Source organism: Zonotrichia leucophrys, chromosome 19 (genome assembly GCF_028769735.1).
Source record: "Zonotrichia leucophrys gambelii isolate GWCS_2022_RI chromosome 19, RI_Zleu_2.0, whole genome shotgun sequence".
Taxonomy (NCBI): Eukaryota; Metazoa; Chordata; class Aves; order Passeriformes; family Passerellidae; genus Zonotrichia; species Zonotrichia leucophrys.
Window position 1 is genome coordinate 7,340,855 of NC_088188.1, and position 23,613 is coordinate 7,364,467.

Sequence of the window (23,613 nt, forward strand, 5' to 3'; positions counted from 1 at the left end):
GTTGACTTCTCCTTTACAAAAAAAATCTTGTAAACCCCACAGAAACAAGAGCCACAACCTGGCGGGGAATAAATCCCCTGGATAATGGGATCATGGTGCCACAGAGAGCCTGAACTCCAGCAAAGCCGGTTCCAGACCTCGGCTTGTTTTGGCTCTGCAGGTGAACCGTGGCAATGCTGATTTTTTATCCACAGAAGAGCGAAGCAGCTTTTCCTTCTCTCCCTCCAGAGTCACAGGTGCCACTGCAGAGGACATCATCCCCAAACTAAGACAGCCACTACACAGGCTGGAGGCCAGCTCTCACTTGATCCCAGGGGTCACTGGGACACTAAGGAACCCTGTGGACGGGGAGTGGCCCTCGTGGCCACAGCCCCAGCTCACACCCCACCACCTCTCTCCAGAAAGACTAAGCACACATGCAAGGCACATTGAGTCAGATGTACACACACACCTCGGTGTGCAAAAGAGCAAACGCTGTCTGAAAAAGAAAAAACTAACTAAACAGGCAGAAAGCTCTGGCCTATGTATTTGTAGACTATTTTCCAGGCAGTTGTAATCCCCAAGTGTTTTTCCTACACGACTTTAGACCTTCCTTACTCTTACCCCACTTTGCAGAGAGGTACTTTATATTCCTAAAGGATCTTCTATAAATAGTCAAGTAAAATCCCTTTTTCCCCTCCAGTAAACTCCTCCTCCAGGGTGCACATCCCCCACCATGGCCCAGGTGTGACCCACAAAGAGAAGAGGTTCTGGACCTGCCTGTGCCTCACCACAGAGCCTTGATGCAGTGAGACCTTCCTCCAGTGCTCCCTAAGCCTTTCACTGCCAGGTTTGGGCTGGGTGGAGGGCTTCACCTCACTTTTTTCTTGGAAAACATCCAAGCCCAGGCACCGAGTGCTCCCCAGGTGGAGAAGGAGCTGGTGGGTCCCCAGCACTGGGATAAGGGCAGGACGGAGGCCATGCAATCCTTAATACTGCTGGTTAACTTCACATTGAGACAAAGCACTCAAAAGAGCTTTTTTAGAGATGAGCAATTTCCTTCTATAGATAAATTCAAATAGAAAACAAATATACTAAAACCAGAGACGAGACAAGAGCTGACTGAGGTTTTTTCTACCTTACAAGTTACTCAGGCACCTTTCCTGCACCACCAGCCACGGAGGAAGGAGAAGTTGAAAACCTCAGGGATTTGCACTACCCTTCCAATAGCAGCTTGAGAAAAGGAAGGAGAGAAAAAGAAAAAGAAATAATAAAAAATAAAAAAAGCACAGTGTTCTCTCAAGTTAAAAGAGTTCTCCTTTGCTTGCGTTTGCATAGAAATTCCCATAGGTCAGCACCAAAATCAGGTCCACCCCTGTCCTACACCCCAGCTCCCCCAGTTCCTACACTCCCCCAGTTAGTGGCTGTGTTACAGGAGGGTTCAGCTATCTGCAGAGGAACTACATGGTCATGTTAAAAAAAACAAAACAACAAAAACTAAAAACAAAAGTGCATCACACATTCTTGATTTTCAGGGTTACTTATAGCAGCAGCAGCAGCATTAATCCAAGACAATGAACAGTTGTAGATTCGTTCTTAAATGCAGCAACACTTAATGAAATGTCTTCAGGGGAAGGGCATAAGAGGGTCCTTCTCAAAAATGAAAATTAGACTATTCAATATGGACAAAAAGGAGATAAAACAAAAATTAAAGACACAATCTTATTTACATTAAAAAAACAACATTCTTGTTAAAATATCTTTACAACACCTAAGCAAAAAAATATGTATTTTAAGAATAAAGCAGGAACTCCTAAAGCAGTATCCATTTTTGGAACCCTTATTTAGCACCTGAGGAAAGACTGTATGGAAAGCAGACAGGCTGGGGATTTTTTTGTTGTTTTTTTTTTTTTTTAAGAAAACTGTAAGTTGTATCTTTGCTAAATGTTCAGAAGTTCGCAGTACACAAGTTTCATACCACAGAAAGAAATGAGCAATTCTCTTTTTTTTTTGTTTGTTTTTTTTCTTCTTTTTAAAGATCTTCTACTCATTAATAAGGCTGTAGAAAAGGGACACTGCTATCTTACAAAATGGCTTTAGAGCTCTGGACATGTTATATGAAGCTTTCTGATTAACAGTCAAGATAAATCCAGCTCAGCATCCCCTGGTGAGGGCACAGGCAGGACTCCTGCTCCAGTCCAGCACAGGGAATGGGCTCATGCCCAGGACATGAGGCCACCACAGGGCTCTTAGACATCCACAGCTCCACTCTCCTGTTGCTTTAGAGGATCTTGGGCAGGAGAGAGGAGCCAGCCTGACCCTGGGGTGTAACATGTACTGGGCAAACCTCTAAAGCTCTGTAATCCCTGGAAGGCAGCACATGGAGATCTCCTTCCACCAGCCCTGGTTCCCGCTTCCCTGCTGTGTGCACTAGGGTTTTCCCACAAGGAAAAACAGTCTGGTGGCAGCCAAAGCCAGAATTACTCTGGCTTTCTTGGCTATTCCACCACACCAGCCCTTCTCCCTGCCTTACACACCAGTGTGAAAACGTGCAGCAGCTTTGAAGTGGGTGAATCCTTGTTCTCTCCCCTCCCAACCTCACCAGCTCCCTTGTAAACAGCCTCTCTGAGAAAAATCACGACTGATGGACGGACAGAAAAGTCTTGTAGGGATGAGAGAGAAATACTCTGAAAGCTTGGGACACCACAGCAATTTACTAAATAAAGATCAAAACCTGGACACACAGGGAAACTACCGGCAGTTCTGGCTGTGAACGCCATCACTCCCCGATGTCCCTGCGGTCACCCACTGGCCACTTGGGAAAGGACACCATGGTGTTATTGTCACACTGCCTTGAAGGTGAAAGCACTAATTACACACACAACTGGGAGCACAACTTCCAGCTCTTTTTTTCCCTATTTTTTTCCTAGCAGGAAGCAATTTTCCTTTCCATTTAGCTAGCTGGCTCACCCATCACCCACTGCCAGGCGCTGGACTCACAACCTAGTGAGAATTGGGTTTCTTTCCACATTTCAAAGAAGTCCACAGCAGCTATGAAAGGCAAAAAGTGGGATTTACTAGCTCAGAAAGGTTTGAAGTGGGTTAGTGACAGAATCCATGCCCTGGAGGTACCCACTGGTCAGAGAAAGGAGATTTCTACCAGGTTTCACAGAGGATTGAGGTGGGTTTAATTTAACCAAACTAAAACCAAACTCCAAGCAAAGCTTGAAAGCCATTGCTTTGCCAATCCACCAATTGGGTGGAGTGGGAGAGAGCAGAGACTGAAGGCCCCAAACCACTGTCATGGAGCAGTTGTTAAAGCACCTCTTGGAGCACATGAACACTCCACGATGCACCAAAAGCACGCAGATCCCGAGCTGGATCTGGCTGGCACTACACACTCCAGTCCCTATTACACAAGACCCTGTACAAGACACACCCAAAGGAACCTGCTGGCAGAGGAGGAGAGGTGGGGAATGACCAGAGGAGAAAGGAGACAGCCCCTGCCTGTGCAGGAATCCTCGCTCCAACAAACAGCTTGGAAAGGGAACCAGAGGAAAGGGACTCACAACGGGAACAGAAACAAGAGAGAAGCCTTAACCTGAATTAGTATCCTCATAGCTAATAAAAAAATAGGTCATGATCTCACCCTTAGTGCTGCTTTCCAATACTAGACATACTGGAGGGGTTTTGATTTAAAACTTTCTTTACTCAGTGTAATGCAAACAATGGCACAAATAAATACACGCTCACTCTCCTCACAGGTCAGATGCTCGCCCCCACAGACACCCTCGGGTGCACACCCAGGACAGGAGGCTGCTGCTCCCCTTCCCAGGCTGTATTTGGTTTATGCTACAGTACTAATACTCTGAGTCAAACAAAAACAAAACAAAACATGAGACTTAGCAGTAACACCTTATCGTTATTTCAATGTGCTAAATTAGTCACAGCTCAATTTCAGTTTGTTTTTTTTTCTTTTTTTTTTTTTTATAAGCTTACACAAAAATAATCAGAAAACAGATTAAATCTTAAGATATTTTTAATAAGTGCTCAGTTAAGAATTGTGTGAGGACTTGGGGAGGACTGCAGACAGCGACAGGGTGAGTTACACGACAGCACGAGGAAGTTCCTTCCATGGTCCTGCCTGGCTCTAGGCAATTGTCTATCCCAGAAACACCAGGGAGCCGCAGCTACAGGAGCTCAGAGAGAGGAATTCCTAACTGCTTAGAGCTGAGCACACGCCTGGAGCTCATGGAGACAGACAGACAGACAGACAGACATCTGAACAGAGGATGGGCAGAAATACAGCAGAGAAGGCGCTGCCGAGGGTGTTTCTGGATGGGTCCCGCTGGCGAGGCAAAGCCACAGAGATGAGCATCAGGGGGAATCCAGCCCAACCCATGGCTGAACCGAGCTCCTCTCAGCATTTCTTTCACTATTCAGGCGACAGACTGGACTAGGCCAACATGAGAGTCCTCAAATATTCAGCAAGACTCAGACCTTTCTAGAGGCGCAGGGTCAGTGCTGCTCAACTCCTGCATCGCCCCAAGCACAGACCTGGGGCAGGGGTACAGGACAGCACAGACCCCAGGGAAGCAAAACAGGGTGGTTTTATATTTTTTTCTTTTTTTTTTTTTTTTTTTTTTAATGGAACCCAGCCCTTAAGGCGACAAGTGACTACACAAGGCAAATAAATACACAGCAGAGCCTTAAAGCCAGTAAAACAAACTGGAAACTTTGCTATTAGCCTTCAAATTTTGAAAATAATAATAATAAAAATAATTAAAAATTAAAAAGAACATTTCTTCCACCTTCATTTTCCCAGCCCCACTATCCAGTTTGTTCAACACTTTAAAACTCAGGAACGCCCCAGCTCTTCAGCAGGGGAGCTGGAGGCAATTCCAACTTTTGGCAAGCAGTTGGGAGACTCAACAGAATTAAAAATAGGAACGTTGGAGGACTAGATGTTGGGCACATCTGTAAACATGTTATGCATTTTGAAGTTACACACACCTGCAGAGGTGGTACAAGTTTATAGGTGAAACAGAACTATTTGCGACTGGCCAACCACACATTTCTGAACCTGGACTGATACAATACATGATGACTATATAGTATCACAGTCAGGATTATACTATATAGCTCTGGATACATCAAATGGAGTAGGCAATCCATAGTCAAATGTTTAAGCGTGGCAGAAAGCGAGCGTCTTACACAAGGTACAGAATTTCAGTTTCATTGTCCCACCATGAACTCAAGTGTCTCATTCAGGAACAATCTTATTAAAAGTATAAAAACAATTAAAAAAACACATGCTACATACTCCTACTAAAAAAAAAAAAAAAAAGAAAAAAAAAAAGAAAAGAAAAAAAAGAAAGCAATAGAATCATAGAATATTCTGAGTTGGAAGAGACCCATCAGGATCGAGTCCAACTGCTGGCCCTGTGCAGGACACCCCAAGAATCCCACCCTGTGCCTGAAAGCATTGTCCAAACTCTTCTTGCACTCAGACGAGTTTGGTGCTGTGACCACTTCCTTGGAGAGCCTGTTCCAGTGCTCAACCACCCTCTGGGTGAAGAACCTCCTCCTGCTATCCAACCTAACCCTCTCCTGACTCAGCTTCAGGCTTCTCCCTCTCACTGGTCATGGGAGTGAAGAGATGGCACCTGCCTCCCTGCTGCCCCTCGGGAGGATGTTCTCCCCTCAGTCTCCTCCAGCTGAACAACCCAAGTGATCTCATAAGGTTTCCCCTCCAGACCCCTCCCCATCCCCATGGCCTCCTTGGGATGCTCTCTAATCGGGGTCTTTTTTATGTTGTGGTGCCCAGAACTGCCCCAAGAACTCGAGGTGAGGCTGCAGCAGTGCAGAGCAGAGCAGGCCAGGTCCTGCTGGGCCTGGTGCCCCCCAGGGCACTGCTGACTCAGATCCAACGGGCATGGACCAGGAGCCCCAGCTCCCTTTCATGGTGCTGCTCTCCAGCCTCCCAGTGCATCCAGGGCTGCCATCCCAGGAGCAGAATCTGACACTGGCCCTTGCAAACTTCAGACAGTTGGTGATTGCCCATCTTGAATTTGTTGAGGGCTCTCTGCCCTTGAGGGTGTCAACAGCTCCTCACAGTTTAGGGTGTTGGTAAAATCAGTATCTCTTTGAGTCCTGAACCCAGGCTGTAATGAGATGCTGGGCTGAGGATGGAGCCCTGTGGGACCCTCTGGTGACTGGACAGCAGCCCCATGTCTTGATGGCAGATCTAAGCACAAAGGATATTCCAAAATTTTGGGTTTATCTATTCCTCCTAATGCCCCAGAGGGTCCAGTTTATTTAGGAGACACCAACTGCTGCTGATTTGGAGAGCCAGGATTAGGCCACCCACACCCACGATGAGCACTGGGTACATGGGGAGCTGGGGCTGGCCAACAAACCCATGTCTGCTTTATTCATTTCTTACTCTTGCACTGGACCCTGTGAACTTTCCACCTTTTAAAAAAACCCTGAAAAACTACCCAACCCCCAGATAATTGGGACACATTACACAAGCTGCAATGGGACAGAGGGGTTACACAGCTGGAGCCTGCACTCTGCTCAGCCTTCCCTACCACTGCTAGGAAGCTTTCCTTTCCCTGGGATTATTTTTTTTTTATTTTTTAAAATTATTATTTTCATTCCTAAGTCCTCCATTTTTTTTTGTAATAAAATATATTTTTATTAAGAGATAATTAGAAGCAGAGCCCGGAAATACACAGACTGCATTAAAATATAAAAGAGCATTTCCAAGGGGCAGGAAGCCCAGCCATTGGCGTTCTATGGACAAATTGAAAAGGATTCAAATTCCCATTTTTTTCTTTTTTGTTTTTTTAAACTTTTTTCATTTTTTTGTTATTTTGAAATTTTTTTAAGAGAAAAAATAATTCAAGAAGGGTGAAAGTTAGCAGAACTCAATTCCTCTTCAGTTTTCCAATGAAAATGGGAAAAAAATCCAGCACATTTAGTGTTAGGAGACAGACAGAGCAAATATGAAGCACCTACAGTTGAAAGCAGAAGATAGTTTTTTTTGTCTTTTTTTTTTTTTCTTGCTCCCAGTAATACAATGGCATTACACTGTGGGAACAGTGGGGTTTTTTTTGTTGTTTTTTTTTTCTCCATATTAAATGCCTAAACAGATTGCTTATTTTTCCATGTTGTCTTTTAAAATGAAATAACTCTTCAGTTGCAATAGTCCAACGTGTAACAGGAGCCAGGTCAACTGTGTGACTTCACCATGCATCCTAGAACTGCAGTATTACCATCTTTCCCTCAGCAGAATGATCCTTTTAAGACAATATCACCAGCATAGGATTGCTGCTTTACTCCTGGCAAAACATGCGGATTTATAATTCTCTGGAAAAAAAAAAAAGAAACTCTGCAAACTTCAAGGCGTTTCTCCAGCATTCAATGGAAAACAAATCAGAAAAAAAAAATAAAAAAGAAACCAAACACGGGAGGTGGAAGGGAAAGAGGAGATGAAGGATGGTGATTCATCCTGATTTCCCTGTGATTAGTGTGTCACTACAGTCACAGAACAAGAAACAGAAACCTTGTCAAGTGGAAATGCCTCTCCAGTGGGTTGCTGTTGCCCATGTAGACGACAGCAGGAACTTTGAAACCGGGTTTGTAATTGAGTCTGTGTTCCTTAATCACTTGCATTCACTCTTTAAACAAAAACAAAACAAAACAAAAATGGAAAAAAAAAATCTATTCAGTACCGGAGATTAAATAATCACGTGTGTAGTCTCGTTGAAATAAATTTTCAGATTCCTTAAGAAGTCTAATTACTTTCAGTTGCCATTTTTAAATAACTATATATATATTTGTATATATTATCCTGTGATTCTAGTTATGGTTCCTCTGCTGCACTGAAGATTTAGAAGGAGCATAAAAGCCTTTTTGTCCCCCACGAACAGCACAAATGCTGCAGAAAGGTTAGAACAGGCAGTCTTGTCTTGCTACCTTCATTGATCCGGGCGATCCATGGCTTCATCATAAGTGATTATCCTTTTGGGATCTGGAAAGAAAGCAGAGTTCTAAGTTTTGGACAAGTTACTTTCAGGCCCTGTGGCTGAAAATAAACACAAATACTTGGCTGTTAACAGACTTTTCCTTTGGATGCTCCCCTCCTGCCAAGCCACCCCAAGGCCAGGCTGGCTCCCCCAGAACAGAGCTGCTCCCCACAGGTCTCCACATACAGCTCTTCTCACAGAAAATCTCCTCTCAGGTGACTTGTGGGGATACACCAGAATTTAAAACTTATTATTGGATGCGACACCCAGCACCAGAAATAGAAAGCAATTTTGTATACACATAAGGAAGAGCCATTAAATCTAATTTGACACTGGGTTTATTGCTCTCCTAGAGACTCTGCTTCTCTCCAAGCAGCTCACCATTATAGCAAAGCTTTTTGTCCTGACTTTCAGCCATCTGAAACAGAGATAAATTCAGACTACAAACCACAGGGGCTGCTGAAGAACTGAACCCAGGCATCTCCAGACACAGAGACAATCCACTCTCATTCATCCCCCCTCCCAACAGACAGAGCAACTTGGTTCATTTATCCCTTCCAACATCCTTACCTTGCTTCTGCAAATTCCAAACCGCTTCCATTTCTGTGGAGGCAAAAGAAGACCACTGTTATTATGCAGATTGATGCTGCCATTAGAGACCACTCCAAACACACTTTAATTTTCCAACTGTGGCAGTTGTGCTGGGGCTTTCAGAGAGAGCCAACCCTCCTCCCACCCAGCAGCACAGCCCCAGCCCACAGGACAACAAATCTGACATGAATAATCCAGCAATAAAAGGCAAAGGGATAGCTGTAACATGGTCTTAAGGGTCAGAGAGCCAAGCTGAGCATCAGAAATGTCATCACCATTCACCAGTCCTACATATCACAATCTCACTTCGGGCTTTACTACTCTGTCTCCAACGCTGCTTTGCACATTACAGCCTCAACAAGGAGCCTGGAGAGATGATTTTTCCAAGTTGATGCTTAGTGAGTGTGAAATGGGAAGTGCTGGACACAGCGAGCTGCACATGGTTCACAGCATGTGTGTGCTGAGGCACCAGGCAAGGGCTGCAGCTGCGAGAGCATCTCTGAGAGCTGCGGCCAACACTGTCCAGGAGCAAAGTGTGATGCTCCACACACCTGCCCTGCAGGTCTTCCCACACTTTACCTCTACAACACTTTTGCAGGCTAAAGACAAACCCTTCCCAGCTCTCCCTGGACATGCACATGCTTTTGTTTACCTAAGAAATAACAGCAAAGTTAAATGTTCTTTTCATTAACGCTGAGAAACAGAAGGCTCTTCCCTTTAAAATATCCCCCAAACAAAGATGCATCTTTAGAGAACCATTCAAAATAACTACTTTGAGCTGCTATCACGTTGGAATTCCATGAGCTAGAATATTTTTTAAGATGCTGACTGTACCCTGTGCCCAAGTTCAATAGACAAAATTATAGAAAATGGGTATTAGTCGGAACACAATTTTCCAAGAACCACTTTTGAATCTCCTTTCTGCCAGAAAGGGTGACAGGACCTTGGTAGGGGCTAGGAAAAGGGAATGGTGAGAAATTATCAGGCCACATGGGATGTGCAGTAAAGCACAAAACAAGGCAGTGAGTAAACTAACCAGCACAGGAAAGGAAGGAGAAAAAGCCCTACAAAACCCACGATGTGTGCCAAGTGTCACCTCCATCAATCGCCTCCCTTCTCCAACCCTTCATCTGTCCTTTGTCCCCTACAATCTCCAGCTCCCTGGGGCAGGAAATTGCATGCAAATAAATATTGCCAGCCCTCCTTGCACAATTAAGCCTTTTGTAAGGAAGGCCCTGACAAAATTTTACGAGGTCTGTTATTTTTGCGTCAGGACAGTAACAGCAACACTTTGCACTTCTATTGGGGAGCCCTAAGTGCTTTGGGAATAGTAGCCAACCTCTAACACCCCAGGGACAGGAGCAGGCTGGTGAGGGACTGCCTCCCTCATCTGCCAGATGCAGATTCCCCTGAAGTAAAATGAACCAGCTACTAAAATTACCTCCTGTGGAGTGAGTTTTCCATTCAGCGCAGTTTGATGCATCATTTCCTAGCAGCTAAAGAACATCTCCCGTTTTAACAGCTTTCCCCAAAGGCACAGGACAGAAAACTACTCTCCAGTTGTTGGTTCCTGCACATTCGAGCAATGCTTGAGCATGAAATACAAGGCAGAGCTGAAGCACCACCCACCACCACATCCCCATGCACAGACCATTGTCTTGTGCACCTCATTTGGCTTTAACTGCTCTGGACACCACAAGAATGTGAACTCCATGTATTAAAGAGTATCTGACAATAGGACAGATATACAGACATACAAACAGAGATACTGTTAAGAACATACCAAAAAATTACTAAGTTGACAAAACTCTGTTTAAAAAAAAAATAACAAATCTAAGCCATTTCAGACTTCAATTTCCCTTCTCCTCCTTCAGAAAGGGAGGGTGGTGTAAAGTGTCCTGGACATCCCAGACACCTGGACACACTGGCTGGCAGATGCTCAGCAGGAACAAGCTACAAAACCAAAGACCATCAGCAAACAATGCAATAACAGCTCTTACTAAATATCACCTGCCACCAGCAGAGCAAGGTCCTCCCCTCCACCTGGCAGCACAGGGACAGGGGACAGCACAGGTTAAAGCACACTGACCAAGTGACACAACCTCACAAGGGAAAAGAAAAGTTCCAGGCTAACTACAGCACAAAACTAGGGGAAAAAGGAATTTCTGCCATCTTAAAATGGAATGGTATTATTTATTCTGCTTTACTTGGTAATACAGCTAAGTTTTCCTGCCAGCTCGAGGCTGTGATCACCTGTGACTGACAAAAGGCACTGTGACAAATGCATGGCCACTGTCACAGGGTGACCAGGCAGCCCAGCAGAGCCACTGCTGCCCAATGCCTGGCTCCAGCCAAGCAGAAGGAAAGACAGCCCCCAAGAACTGGGCATGCAGGAGGCCCCAAGCCTGCTTTCAGCCCTCCTTCTTGGAGCTCACAGCTCTTTTCTTGAGCCTTTTCCCTGGATAAAGCTTCCAAGAGTGAGTTTAAGCAAAGGACTCCTACAGCTGCTCACCCTGCATGAGAACAGGGGCATCCTCACCACCAGCCCCTGTCCAGTCTCTCAGATACTGCCCCAGAACTGCTGCTTTCCTGCCCAACAGGAGCCACCACTCCCAAAACCAGACATGGGGCTGGGGAAACACCAAACTCTCTTCTCCAGTGGACTCCAACCCAGCTGGAGAAAATGCCACCAACAAATCCTTGCACAACCCAGCATCAAAGCCAGCCCTGCTCCAACCCAGGGGCAGAACGAGGTCACCTCCTGTGCCCTTTCCAACCTCTTCTTTTCCAGGATATTTCTTTACAATTAGCTGGCTTTTCCACAGCCCTCAGGCTGATGGTTTGCTGAGGAACTGCCTGGGGCAGACAGGCCCAGCCACGTCCACCTAAACCACTTTTTCTGGGGACTATCACTGAAACAAAGGGTCACTGGGGGAAAGCTTTGATGTCAGGAAAGGACTAAGGCACACTCTGGTGAATTGCGCTGGGATTCCTCATAGGTCAATAAACTTTACAGCAGGACTGGTACGGAACCTTGGAGGGGAAAAAAGTGTTTCTGAAATAACTTGCTAAGACAGGCACTTTTATACACATTTTCCTTGGTAGAGAGGCACCCCCTGCAAACAGAAGTGTCTGCACAATGCCATGCTACTACTTCACTGTCCTTATAAATCCCAAAATTGTCCCTAAAATACAACAGTAAAGAAATAACAAGAAGGGACCATTTTTGTCTGATGTTTGCTGTTTGCACCTGCAGGACAATGATTAAGTATAGGGATTTCCTTGGAAACAAAGGAAAGAATAAGTACTGCATGCTGTGGAGACTCATGGCTGTACAGCATACACTCATCCTGACAACTGGAAAGAGCAGGGACTGGAAGGAGAATTAAATCAGCTTTTGCCCCACAGCCCAAGCCCCACAAGGCCATAACCAACAGAGCGAGCTCAAACCCCTTCCCACCAAGGGGGGGATGGGAAACCAAGGCTTTTTTTCCCCCCCTCTCCTGATGTAAAGGATGAAAATTGCTGAATTCACAGCTCTGCTATTTCTTCTGACCCAGTTCACCATTCCGGCGAACGCCACTCCTGGCTGGCCCACGCTGCCTTGCTCTATTTTCCATGCTGCTCTCCTGCTTCTTCATGCAAGCAGAGATGCTGCTGCTGCTGCAACCGAGGTGCTCAGAAGGAACAAAGCAGCAGCACAGGCAGAAATTCAGGGGCAAGAACAAGGGAAACCCTGCAGTTCCCTCTCCTCCACCCATGTGGTCTTTGCTGCTGTGCAGCTGAGCTGGAGGCCTCAATTATTTGCTTTTTAGCTCAGGACAAGCAAATTATTGAGCTTCCCACCACAAAGCTTGCCATCTAGAGCTCAGTGCTAGTGACAGCCTGGCCTGGAAGACTGCAATTGCCTGAATATGACAAAATTCTCCAAAGTGTTGACAATTATTCTGATATGAAGTGCTTCATCCAGCTGTCTTTAAAAGAAGGACTAAAGCAGTAAAAGAAGATGCTGGTTTCGATGCAAGCAAAGCAGACATACACTCAGCCTCCTTATCTGAAGGAGCAAAATATCTGCAAGAATCAGTTTTACCTCAAAAAAGATAAGGATTTTGGCAATGCCACACCAAGGCAGAAGTTCAACTTCTAACCTAGACAGGGGACAATGACTTGAAATGAGAGCATCACTCCTTCCTGGCCTTCCCAGTCTCCATGTGAAGCCCATCCCTGTCTCCAAGCACATCCAGAGCAGGCCCACCAGGGCTGAGCTACATCAGATCTCCCTTGGTAAATCAGATCTGTCACTCCTGAGCGTTTCAAGGCACCACCACAAACTGCAGGCAGCACGGGCTGTCAGTGAAGGCAGCCACGTTGAAGGATTGTGTTTTACACTCAGGCACATCAGATGATCAAGGGAGTCTTTCTGCCCTTTAAAGAGAGCGGGGGGGAAAAAGAAAAGAAGCAAGGCATGGAGCAGGGGTACAATGAAACCATCAGGAAAAGTTTCCCAGAAGAACAAGAGAGTGCATCATCATCCTTGCCTGAATGTTCCCAGTGCTCTGGAGGAAAAGCAGTCAGGGTACAGGCAAAGGAACACAGGAATCCTGCAGCAGGAGCTCGCTGTGCTCTGCAGCCACCCAGCCCTGGCAGCACTCAGGGACACTGTGCTGAGGTACAGGAGCACTGCACCAGAGCCAGCTCTCTCTGGGTGCCACCTCCTCCATCCATCTTTCCACGGGGAAGCCGTGAAGCAATTACAGTTTATAATGTCCTGTGCAGTTGCTGGGCAAACCACGCACAGGAAAGCCTGGTTTGCTGGAACAAAGCTACTGACTAAGCTGGAGGCTTTCCCAGAGAAATTTACAGTCCAGGATGAGGATCCACACAACCTGGTCACAACTGCAGGCACAAACAGTGCAAGACAGAGTGTGCACATTTGTGACATTCAAAGCACTGCAACCACTCACACTCATTCTCCTCTGCAACCCCCAGAGCTTCATCCTTGCACTAAAACCTGGAGCTCAGGGTAGGGAACACACCAGGACTCCACACTCACCCCGTCCTTGTCCTGTGATCGTTTCTCTCTGTGTTCATAACCCCAAGGGCAGGGCAGATGCAAAGATCAAACTACCCAGACTTTGCTCAACAGCAAACAGATCAATCTGAGAGGGAGAAGTTCACGAGATTCTCAAAATCAAAACCAAACAGTCTGAGGGCCTGGAATGCCCTAACACCGATCCAGGCAAAGCCACAGGCTCTCCCCAGCAAGGAGGAAAAGGCAAATCGTGAAAAGGAACCGAGTGAAATCGCTCTTTTCCTACTGCAGAGGAACCGGCTGGCTTGGAGCTGGACCTCAGGAAAAGAGCCCAAGATAAACGGAGAGCACAGTGTGGGAATTAACCCCCGCACTGCTGTCCTGCAATCACACCCCACAGCTCTGCTTTTGAGGCGTTTCACAGCCAGGGTGGGCTCTGGCACTGCTGTCCTGCAAACAGATCCCACAATTCTGTTTTTGAGACATTTCACAGCACACGGTGGGCTCTGCTGCAGGGCCACGGCCATGAAGGGAGGACAGGAGGCACCTTCCCTCCAAATATCCCTTAACCCATCTCACCCCACGGATGAAATGCAACCCCCACCATCATTACAAAAGTACTAAGACCTGGCCTGATCTCTTTTTTTGGAAAGCTTTTGACCACTAAATAGGAGAAAGATAAGCCCGAGGTGTTTGGAGCACCCCATCAGGGCATTAATGACAATGCTGATTAGAAACAGCCATCATCTTTTACCCCTAAGTAACACCCTGAAGATGGCACATACATAACGTGAAAAAGAAATCAGCAGAGATGAGTGCTGGGGCAGGATCGGGTATCCCCGGGCCATCATGAGGATGTTTGCTCAGGATGCTCAAAGCAAGACCATTCACATGCAGAAGAAGAGCAGAGAACAGTATTTTAACGGGTGCTTTAAGTGGCCATTCTTGCCAACAAATGTAATTAACTCCTGTGTTTAGAAGAGCTCCACGCAGCCAGGCTTTGAAGTTAACACCTCCTTGAGAGGACAGGGGATGGGAGTGTTCTTTATTTTCCTGTTGTTCCTATTGTTTCACTGAGGTCTGCCTTTCACAGCAAGTGAGAATGGGAGAGCTGATGAGCCTTGCTGGCAGCACAATTGCTGCTCCACAAGTTCAGGCTAACAACAGAGAGACAAACTGAAGTCTAGGGAATATTTGCAAAATTAAGAAAAAGATCACCGAGGATTTTCTTCCATGTTATGCTTTCTGATGGGAAGTTGGGATTTAAACTGCAAGCAGACACAAAAAAACAAGACTAGAAAGCCTGCTTTAATGCTGGAATAAACTGAGCAGAAGGGAGAGGACCCAGATAAAATCAATTGATGAGCACTGTTCTCAAGAATACTAGAGTTTGAAATGTTAACATCTTGAGAGGGAGATGACCTGGAAAAAATATTTGGAGTTATTATTTTTAAATGACTGGGCTTGTTACTGTTACAGGAAGGCATTCGAGTTTATGCCATACAGACTCTGTGAAGTGGTAATTCCTGAACTTTGCAGAGGGTGAAAAGAGCAAATTTGCCAAAGCCAAGCAGCCACCCTCTGCAGAGGGGAGGAAGATATTATGCCTATGCGCATGTGGAATACTAAACAAAAAAACATGATCGTCTTGCTCCCTTCAGGGGAGAGGGGTGCAGGGAGAGGAAAGGGGCTCAGAAAAAGGAACTGCCCCAGTGTTGGTCAAGAGTGAGAAAATAACACTGTGACAAAAGGGAACACCCAACCAGGCTCCTGCTAACACTGAGCCAGCACCAAAAGCCAAACACTGCCTCAAGTCCTCACACTTCTGGGGCTGAGGCTAAAGCAGAAAGCAAGCCATGCCACAGGCTTCCCTCTCTTCGTTCCCATTTTAAAGTGTCTGTATCGTGTCTGAGTCATTTCAATCTCAAAAAAAAAAAAAAAAAAGGGAGCTGGACTACAAAGGACTCCATGAAAGCAATAAAATCATCTGAAAGATGTGGCCTACAAAGACAAGGAGAGAATTCAATCTGCAGCTCACAGAGGAGCTGATAAGAGAAGATTGGTCTTGCTGCTGCCATAATACTCAGGGGCAGGGAAAAAGTGTGTGTGGGGCACACTTAAAAAAATAAATCACACCTACAGTCGTAGGAATAATTTCTTCTTCCTTCAAAGCCATGATTTCATGGTCTGATCTGCCCAGGGGAGAAGCTGCAACACTTTGGTGGCAGAGGTGTGAGTACAGACTAAGAAGCCTTCACAGCGACAGAATATCACCTGGTGCAGCTGGAACAGAGCAGCTGAAACCACACATTTAACTCCTTCCAATGCTCAGTGGCTCACGAGGACCTGCTAAGTATCATCTCTCTCAACATCACTCATGCTTGTCCGCGGGAACAGGGAAACAAATACCTCTTAACATTAATTAAACAACCCTTTGAGTAACTTCCCCAGACCGTTATTGCCATGAGAGGATATGCAAGCAAAGAAAAGGGTCATTTTTAAAACAATTAGAATTGCTGGAAGGAACATACCATGTTAGAATATTGCACTTCTAAAAATAAAAGAGAATAAAAATAAAAGAAGAGAACGCCCTTAGGCAGCAAATGAAGCCATTACCTTTAGTGTGATATAGAATAGCAGCCCTCAGGTCAAAAGAACCCCAGCTATCTTTCCTTTCTAGGCCTCTCTGGTACCTCTGTTCTTTGGCGGAGGCTAGCAAATTGTTCGTAGGAGAGGCCAGAGGATTCTCTACTTCATAGTCTTTTGAAAGAAACACTAAAGCACCTTGGCTACCGGTGTCTGCCTTTTGTAGGTCACCTGTGTGATGCGACTCCAAGGCTAAGACACCACCCTCAACAGCAGTCCCAGGCTTAAGAACAGCACTAAGAATTTGAGGGCTAGTCCGTTTATCCAGCTCATAAGCCTTAGGAAACACAGGTTGTTCAGTTCCCGAGGGAATGATTTCAGGACACTGTGAAACCAAAGTGGCAGGATATTCCCCTTGAAATGTCACTTCCATTAACTGATTATCCGCAGATTTCCCCACAACGGTTTCAGGTCCAGCACTGGGCTCGTTTATGAAAGACAAGCCCCACTGATTCTGGAAGATATCCCCCAGGTTCTGCTGATTCGTCTGTGAAGGGAAATCGACTTGCGCTGTCCCCAGGAGCACAGTTTGCATATTTGAAGGGTAGATAAAAAGGCCAGATTTCTTTTGTTCGAGGGCTGTCGAAGTTGTACTCATGTCCTGGGGTACAGACTCAGAGGAGGAGGTCGATGGTACAGTACTAGCAGCAGTGGAGAGCAGTGGCTGGGCCCCTGGGGAATACACACTTCCATCAGTCCCAGCAAGGATTGGCCCGTTGGAGAAGCTGGCAGAAGTGACAGATTTCATAGCAGACATGGGGACTTGGGACAGTCGACTTGATGATGTCTGGGCCTGAGTTTCCCCAGCAGATGATGAAGACGATGAGGATGACGTGGAGGGGGTTTGAGCTGCTTTGTTGAGGTTTTCTTTAACTTTACTTGCATAACTAATTTTGGGAACAATTTTAGCACTGCTATTGTCCACTGGAAAAACTGGGGGTGGTTTAAACAAGGTCCATGAGTCCTCTTTAGACGTAGCCGACGATGCGTGCTTCCCTTTGGGCCGGTCATCAAACTTCTTGCTGCTAATCCCAGGTTTGGCATCAGAGTTTTTCCGCGGTACATCCCCGAGCCCAGGCTTCCCCCTGCCTGCTCCACCAGCCCCAGCCTCATATTTCCAAACAGGCTTAGTATTTTCAATTCGGTTCCCCTTTTGTTCACTATAATCAGGCTTGAAACTCTCAAGTTCCTGTTTCAAGGTTGGTGCGCTGACCTCCTGCTGCATTATTTTGTCCTGTACGAGATTCAAGTTCTCACAACCCTTGGCACTGTTGCGCCTGCCTTTCCTTTTTTTAGGCGTGGTATATCCACTCTCGGAGCCGCTGCCATCGTTGTCGGCCCCTTTGCCTACGTAGCCATTTGTGATGTAGCTGGAATTGTTGGTCACCACGCCGTTGGGGATAGACACTCCCTCTGGCTTGTCTGAGGACTGGCTTTCTCTGTGTTTGTTTTCGTAGGACTTCTCATTCTTTTTGTCCATGCTATTTTTCTGAATGAAGTTCTTGGTTTTGATTCCAGCTTTCCCCAAAGCACCGGCCTTCACAGTCTGCTTTGGGGTGACATTAGGATCTACGAGCTGCTGGCTGCCATTGGGGACCCTGGATCCTGGGGTGGTGGCTTCATCAGAGCACAGGCCCTTCAGGGACACTTCTCGCTCTCCTGCGTTACCATTCAGCTCTCCGTAGCCTAGAGGGAAGCCAAAAACAGCAAAAGGCAAGAATTAGAATGTGAAATGTTAGACTTGTCATTGCAGAAAGCTGCAGTCAGCCCCAAACATATCCAGTTTCCTCGTGCAGACATTTTAAAATAGGAAAATATCTAGTCTCTGAGGTAAAGCTGCATAAATTTATTTGCTGGAACGCACAGCAAGAAGGGTTAAGCAGGAAGGACCAGCCATGACTGCCTCCCGCATAACTGAGTGACACACAGATAACATAACAAAGCAAAAGAAAATACAGATACTATGCCAGGAAAATATACTGTACTGAAGATCACTGGCAAGCTGGAAAGCTATTTCATCAGCTACTATTTCCAGGTCACAGAGAGGAAAAAATTAATTCCCAGGATGCTTCAAGACAGCGGGATCCACTGCCTTTGTGACAAGATCTGTGGAGGTTCAGGATACACACTGTGAACAAGGGACAACTGCTGCCATATCTCCATCAGCTCCTGGGCCTGCAACACCAGCAGTCCTCCTTCCCACCCTCCTCCCAAATGCCATCTCAGTAAAGGAGTGGGGGAAAAAAAGCACAGTATTTCCAAAAGGACATGTGCAAGTCCAGCTGGAAGATAGGGATGAAAATATTTCAGGATAGTGACCAGCACCTCCCTACATACGCTCCTGAGCACTGCAAAGGTGACAGAGAAATGCATCCCTGCAAGGCCCTTCTAATGCCACCAGCAATGGGTCTCTTCCCCACTGAAAAACTTGTATTTCAGAGTCCCCAGGAGAGCTGGTATGAGCCTGAGACCCAAGAAATAAAGCATTTGCTTGGGGTTTCACTCATAAAACCATGAGATTGCGCTGTAGACTGAGCTTTACTCTTCCCTTCTGAAGTTTACTAAAGGTCCCATGGTTCTGGGAGTGCAATGGAAGCCCAGGACAGCCCACACTGAACCACCCCAACTTCCTCTTTTGTTTTTTCCTTTTTAAACACCTCTGGCCAGAGGCCTGCTGCTTTCGAGGACCCTGGCCAAAGCCCCAGGAGAAGCGCTGGAGATGGGGAGAGCACACCGTGCCCTGCTCCACCAACACAGTCCAGCTGCACAGGGACCCCTCCTGCACCCGCTGCTCCTCTGACTCATCCGTCCTCCTTCCCCCACAGCCACCGACCCACCTCAGGCTCCATCTGCAGCCACGGTGGCACCGAGTCAGCACACAGAGGGAGTCCCTCAACAACTGGAGCGGGCAAAACTCCAGCTTGGGAGAAGAATGTTTTTGTTGTTGCTGATGTTGTTGAAATTAACTGCTGTAACTAAAAAATCATTGTTACCCTCACATCCTGGAGCCTCAGATGTCTGGCAGATGTAACAGCTCAAGTTCTGTGCAAGTCGGGAACACAAGAATCCTTGTAGGAATCTTTACAGAAATTCCACAACTGAGTTTGCCGAGGGGGATCAAAAAGGATTTTACTACATGCAAGTATCTGTAACCACCACAACTTCCACTATAACTTTCAAATATGTTGTTAAGAAATTTAACCATAAATACTTCACCCCAGAGAGAACTAGAACGGTGGGATCCCCTAAAATGAAGTATTTCAGGAAAACTATGAAGAGGAAGCCTTCTCAAGAGCAGTGTTACAGCTGACCTTGTATGACTCAAGACTTCTGACACCACTTGTTAATGAAACAAAACAATAAGAGTGGTCATAAGACCATTGCAGATGAGGAGTGAAAGAATAAAATGAAGAACAAAATCCATTTCAGTAAGTCAGTGTGTCAGCAGTTTCTAGTTCCAATTCTCAAGCATTCACAGCTCAGCTGCCTGAGTTTTCTCCAAATCAACATTTGGCACAGCTGGCCTTGGCCTGGACACGGAGGTGCAGCAACCAAAATTTAGGGGAGAGGGAAAAACCCAAGATGGTAAGAACAGGTGAAGAGGATCTGGCAAGCTCACAAACCGTTTCAGAGCTGGGAAGGGAGGGGTGCCAGCCTAGGCACACATTAAAACCCTGGGCACGCTGCAAACAGTGAAATGACTTCTCAACTTATTTTTGCTCGGTAACTTATTTTAGCGTGTGCCCGATCAAGTCCCTCCCTGCCTGCCCAGGCTGCACATGGGGCACTGCCGACCCCGCTCCGCTGCTTCCAGGCCCCCTCCCACCTCCCTCCTCGTTATGTAAAAGGAAAATTCAAGGGAAGGAAAAAAAAAAAATGTACGCGGCACTCGGGCCGGCTGGCGGCCACGCACTCGCTGTGACCCCGCAGAAACCACCCAGAGGGATTGCTGGAGCCGGGGAGCCCCCAGGAACGCGGCGGGGGCTCCGGTCCTGCCCGGGATCGGCTCCCCCCGCGCAGCTGACCGGCCACCGCCTCTGCGGCGCTGCCGCCCGGCCGGCGGCGGCTCGGCCCGGCCCGGGGGCCGCAGCCCCGGCCCCGGCGGGGAGGAGGCGGCCGAGCGCCCTGGGCCGGGCCGGGCAGGGCCGCGCCGCCTCCCGCCGCCGCCGGCGGGGCCGGGCCCCTCCGCCTGCTCTGACTCATTGATCCTGGCGCTCATCAATCGCCGGCCGCCCCCCGCGCCCCCCCGCGCCCCCGGGGCCCGGCCGGCGGGGGCAGCGCGGCCCGGCCCCACGTGCCGGCGGGCGGCGGTGCCGGCGGGCCCGCGGCTCCCGCAGCCCCAACATGGCGGACAGGAAGCGGCCCCAGCGCGGCGGAGAAGCTTCGAGCCGGGCCGGGGGAGGCGGCGGCGGAGGAGGAGGAGGAGGGAGAGAAGGGGGGCCCCGCCGCCGCCCCGCGAAGGTCACAGGCCCCGTCCCGCTGCCCGCTCCAACCTGGTCTCCGCTTCGGCGCCTCCGTGTGCTGCGGGCCGCCGTGCTTGTGCTCGTGGCGGAGCGGCGGCTTAGGCTGGGCTCGGCCGTCGGGCGGCGGCAGGTAGGCGCTCTGCGGGTGGTGGTGGTGGTGCCCGTAGTAGTAATAGTGGTGGTGGTGATGGTGGTGGTGGGGCTGCTCCTCCATGGGGGGCGGCTGGCGGGGCCGGGCCGGGCTGGGCGCTCGCTGCTGGGCCGTGCGGCTCCGGCGCGGGGACGCGGCTGGCGCGGGGGAGGCGGCGGACTGGCAGCGCCCGCCCTGCAATCAGCGAGCGGCGCCGCCGCGCCCGCCCCCCGCCCCGCCCCGCCGCACCGCGGCCGGGGGAGAGCCGGCCCGGCCAGCGCGGACCCGCCCGGCCGCCCCCTCCCCGGGCCAGCGGCAGGTGAGGCTGCCGGGGACGGGCGCGCTTTGCCCCCTCCCCGTGCTAGCGCGGCAGAGCCGGAATGAGCGGCCGCGGCCGAGCCGCCTCCGTTCCCGGCCCTCGCCGTTGGAGCGTTCCATAACCGGCGGGGAGCGGCGTGCGGCCCCGGGGGGGTTTCAGCGCAGGGTCACCGGGAGGAGGGCTGCCCGGCATGCCGCAAAGCCGCGTTTTGCCGTCATGGAGCGGGTGAACCGCGCCCCGGGGCAGGCGGAGAGGGTTGGAACGGCCCCAGCGGAGGGGATCTAGGCAGGGATGTGAGCACCGAGAGCGGCCGGGCTCCCAGCAGCAGCAGCGCCCCGGATCGCTGCCGGGCCGAGCTGCAGCGCTCCCGCGGCAGCCGGAGCTCAGCCGGCTCCAGGGCTCCACCCGCAGCCGCCCGGGCGGACCCGCCGCTCTCCGCACAGACCCAGCCGGGCCGGGAAAGGTGGGCTCGACAAATGCACCTGTCCACCTCCGAGAGAAGCACGGGAGGTTTAATTGATGCTTAACAAAAATCAAAGGTTGATGGGGAAGCCCGAGAGTGTAAGGAGGAGAACTCTTGAAACTTGACAGAATTTGTAACAGATTTCATACAATTTCAATCTCTGATTACCCCCACTGGAGCATGTTCCGAGGGGGGGTGGTGGCAGCTAAATGACCTGAACTCACGCCTCTGCTCCTCCACTGCAGGAGGGCAAGACATTCAACTGCTGTTCCGGGATTCCTCCTCAAAACCAAGGCCCAATTCTCCAGACAGCACTGAGACAAAGGGTTTGGATTGTATGGATCAGTGAGGAATTGAGGCAGGAGTTAATTAGGAATGTAGGAAAAGGGCAGAGAGAATGGGGAGACACACGACTGACACAGGCTTGAGACAGAGGCAGAGTCCTGCTCTAAGTTATTTGCTGCTCTGGTGTGATTAATTGCCTCCAAATAGTCCCAACAGTGTGCACTGCAGTAAACAGGGAGGAAAAGTGACAAAATAAAATGTGTTCATGTAATTAAAGACTGTTACAATTAATGTGTGTAATATAAATGGGCTCCACAGATAGTCCTGAAAATGGTATGGACTCACTTCTCAAGGCTTTTCCTTGCAGCTTAATCCTCTGTTCTATTTCTTCGCTATTTTAATGAACAAAATTAATAAAATTCATGTGTCTAGAAAAGCCCTATCAGACTTTGGCACTGTACAAGAGCCCTTGTCTGGAGATTTTACAGTTCCCAAGCTTTATTTTAAGAGAACACAGTTGAAAGTTTATGCCTCAGACAGAGCTTCCCACTTCACCCTCCTCTTTATTACACAGGAGGTAAAGCTTTTCCTTACCAGAAATACCAACTTCGACATTAATACAGAGGGTTTTTTCAAGATTTGAGGTGCCTGAAATATCACAAGTTCTCTGCCAAATCATTCCTGCAGTTTACATTTCTTTCAGCACAATGCAAATCCATTTAAAACGTGATGAAACCATTTAAGCAAGCCATGATGAACTTTGGGCTTTACCCAAACAATAACGGTCCTGGTCCTTTCAAACGCTGACTCATTGAGTGACCTCACAGTGCTTAGGAGACAAGTCTTAAAATGAGGAGTCGGGCTTTAATCACAGCTGACATTTTATTGGTGGCTTGGAAGAATTTATTTTTAATATAGGGAGTTGGCTTGAAGATTTAAACTTCAAAAGACTCTGAAGAAAGCAAACAATTATAGACAAATCGTCTCCACACACACATACCAGAAATCTGAATACAGAGGAAGGTGGGCTGCCTCTCTGTGAAAGACAAAGCAACTATGTCACTGCTTAGAAGTGTCTTGTTATCAGTATTAGATTATTTAAATCTTGCAAAAGAGAGAAAAAAAATCCCAAATAATACAGCCTGGGGCTCATGAAGCATGGGCATCCCACACCCCAGCATGGTGTGTCCACACACAGTGGGCCTTCCCCACTTCCCACTGATTCCAGTTGCATCCTCAGGGATGCATTTTAAAGGTAAGAGTGGTTCCAGCAGGCAGTGCTGCCCTGTGGCCACACTGGGACATGTCCCCTCCAGCAGCAGGAGTTCCTGTTAATCCCACTGTCTGCCCAGTGTTGCACCATTATAATGTGTATTAATATTCAACAGTTCTTCAGGATGTGTTCTCTGGAAAGGGAAGCTGGAGATTTCCGTGTCTGCTCATCTGCAGCAGTTTTCCTCCTTGCTGCTCTTTGGCAAGCCAGCAAAGAGGCAATTTTCCTTGGAATTCCACACCCAGTGCCAAGTATTCCCACATCCAGGCACAAAGCTGGGCACAGCCAGTATAATTTCTAACTCAGTATTCAAAGCTCTGTTTTATGAAGCTTTGAAGTGGATGGCTTTGCAGAGAACCTGCCATTTAAAGCTGCAAAATTAAGCCAGCATGGAATGAA

General features: G+C 48.1%; 1 protein-coding gene across 2 annotated transcripts; it reads right to left on the minus strand.

The window, feature by feature from the left end:
• Positions 1-6,661: 6,661 nt before the first annotated feature.
• NUFIP2 (nuclear FMR1 interacting protein 2) lies at positions 6,662-21,046 on the minus strand. Of its 2 annotated transcripts, none has more exons than XM_064729043.1 (5): positions 20,775-21,046; positions 16,252-17,967; positions 8,583-8,615; positions 7,963-8,017; positions 6,662-7,353 (listed from the first exon to the last, which is right to left on the minus strand). In XM_064729043.1, exons 1-4 carry the CDS (start codon positions 20,956-20,958, stop codon positions 7,965-7,967), a joined length of 1,986 nt encoding a protein of 661 aa, XP_064585113.1. In that variant the 5' UTR covers positions 20,959-21,046; the 3' UTR covers positions 6,662-7,353; positions 7,963-7,964. The 2 variants fall into 2 exon arrangements, with proteins under 2 accessions (XP_064585113.1, XP_064585112.1); XM_064729042.1 differs by lacking the exon at positions 6,662-7,353 and adding an exon at positions 7,543-7,664 and having other exon boundaries at positions 20,775-21,040.
• Between the last annotated feature and the right edge of the window lie 2,567 nt (positions 21,047-23,613).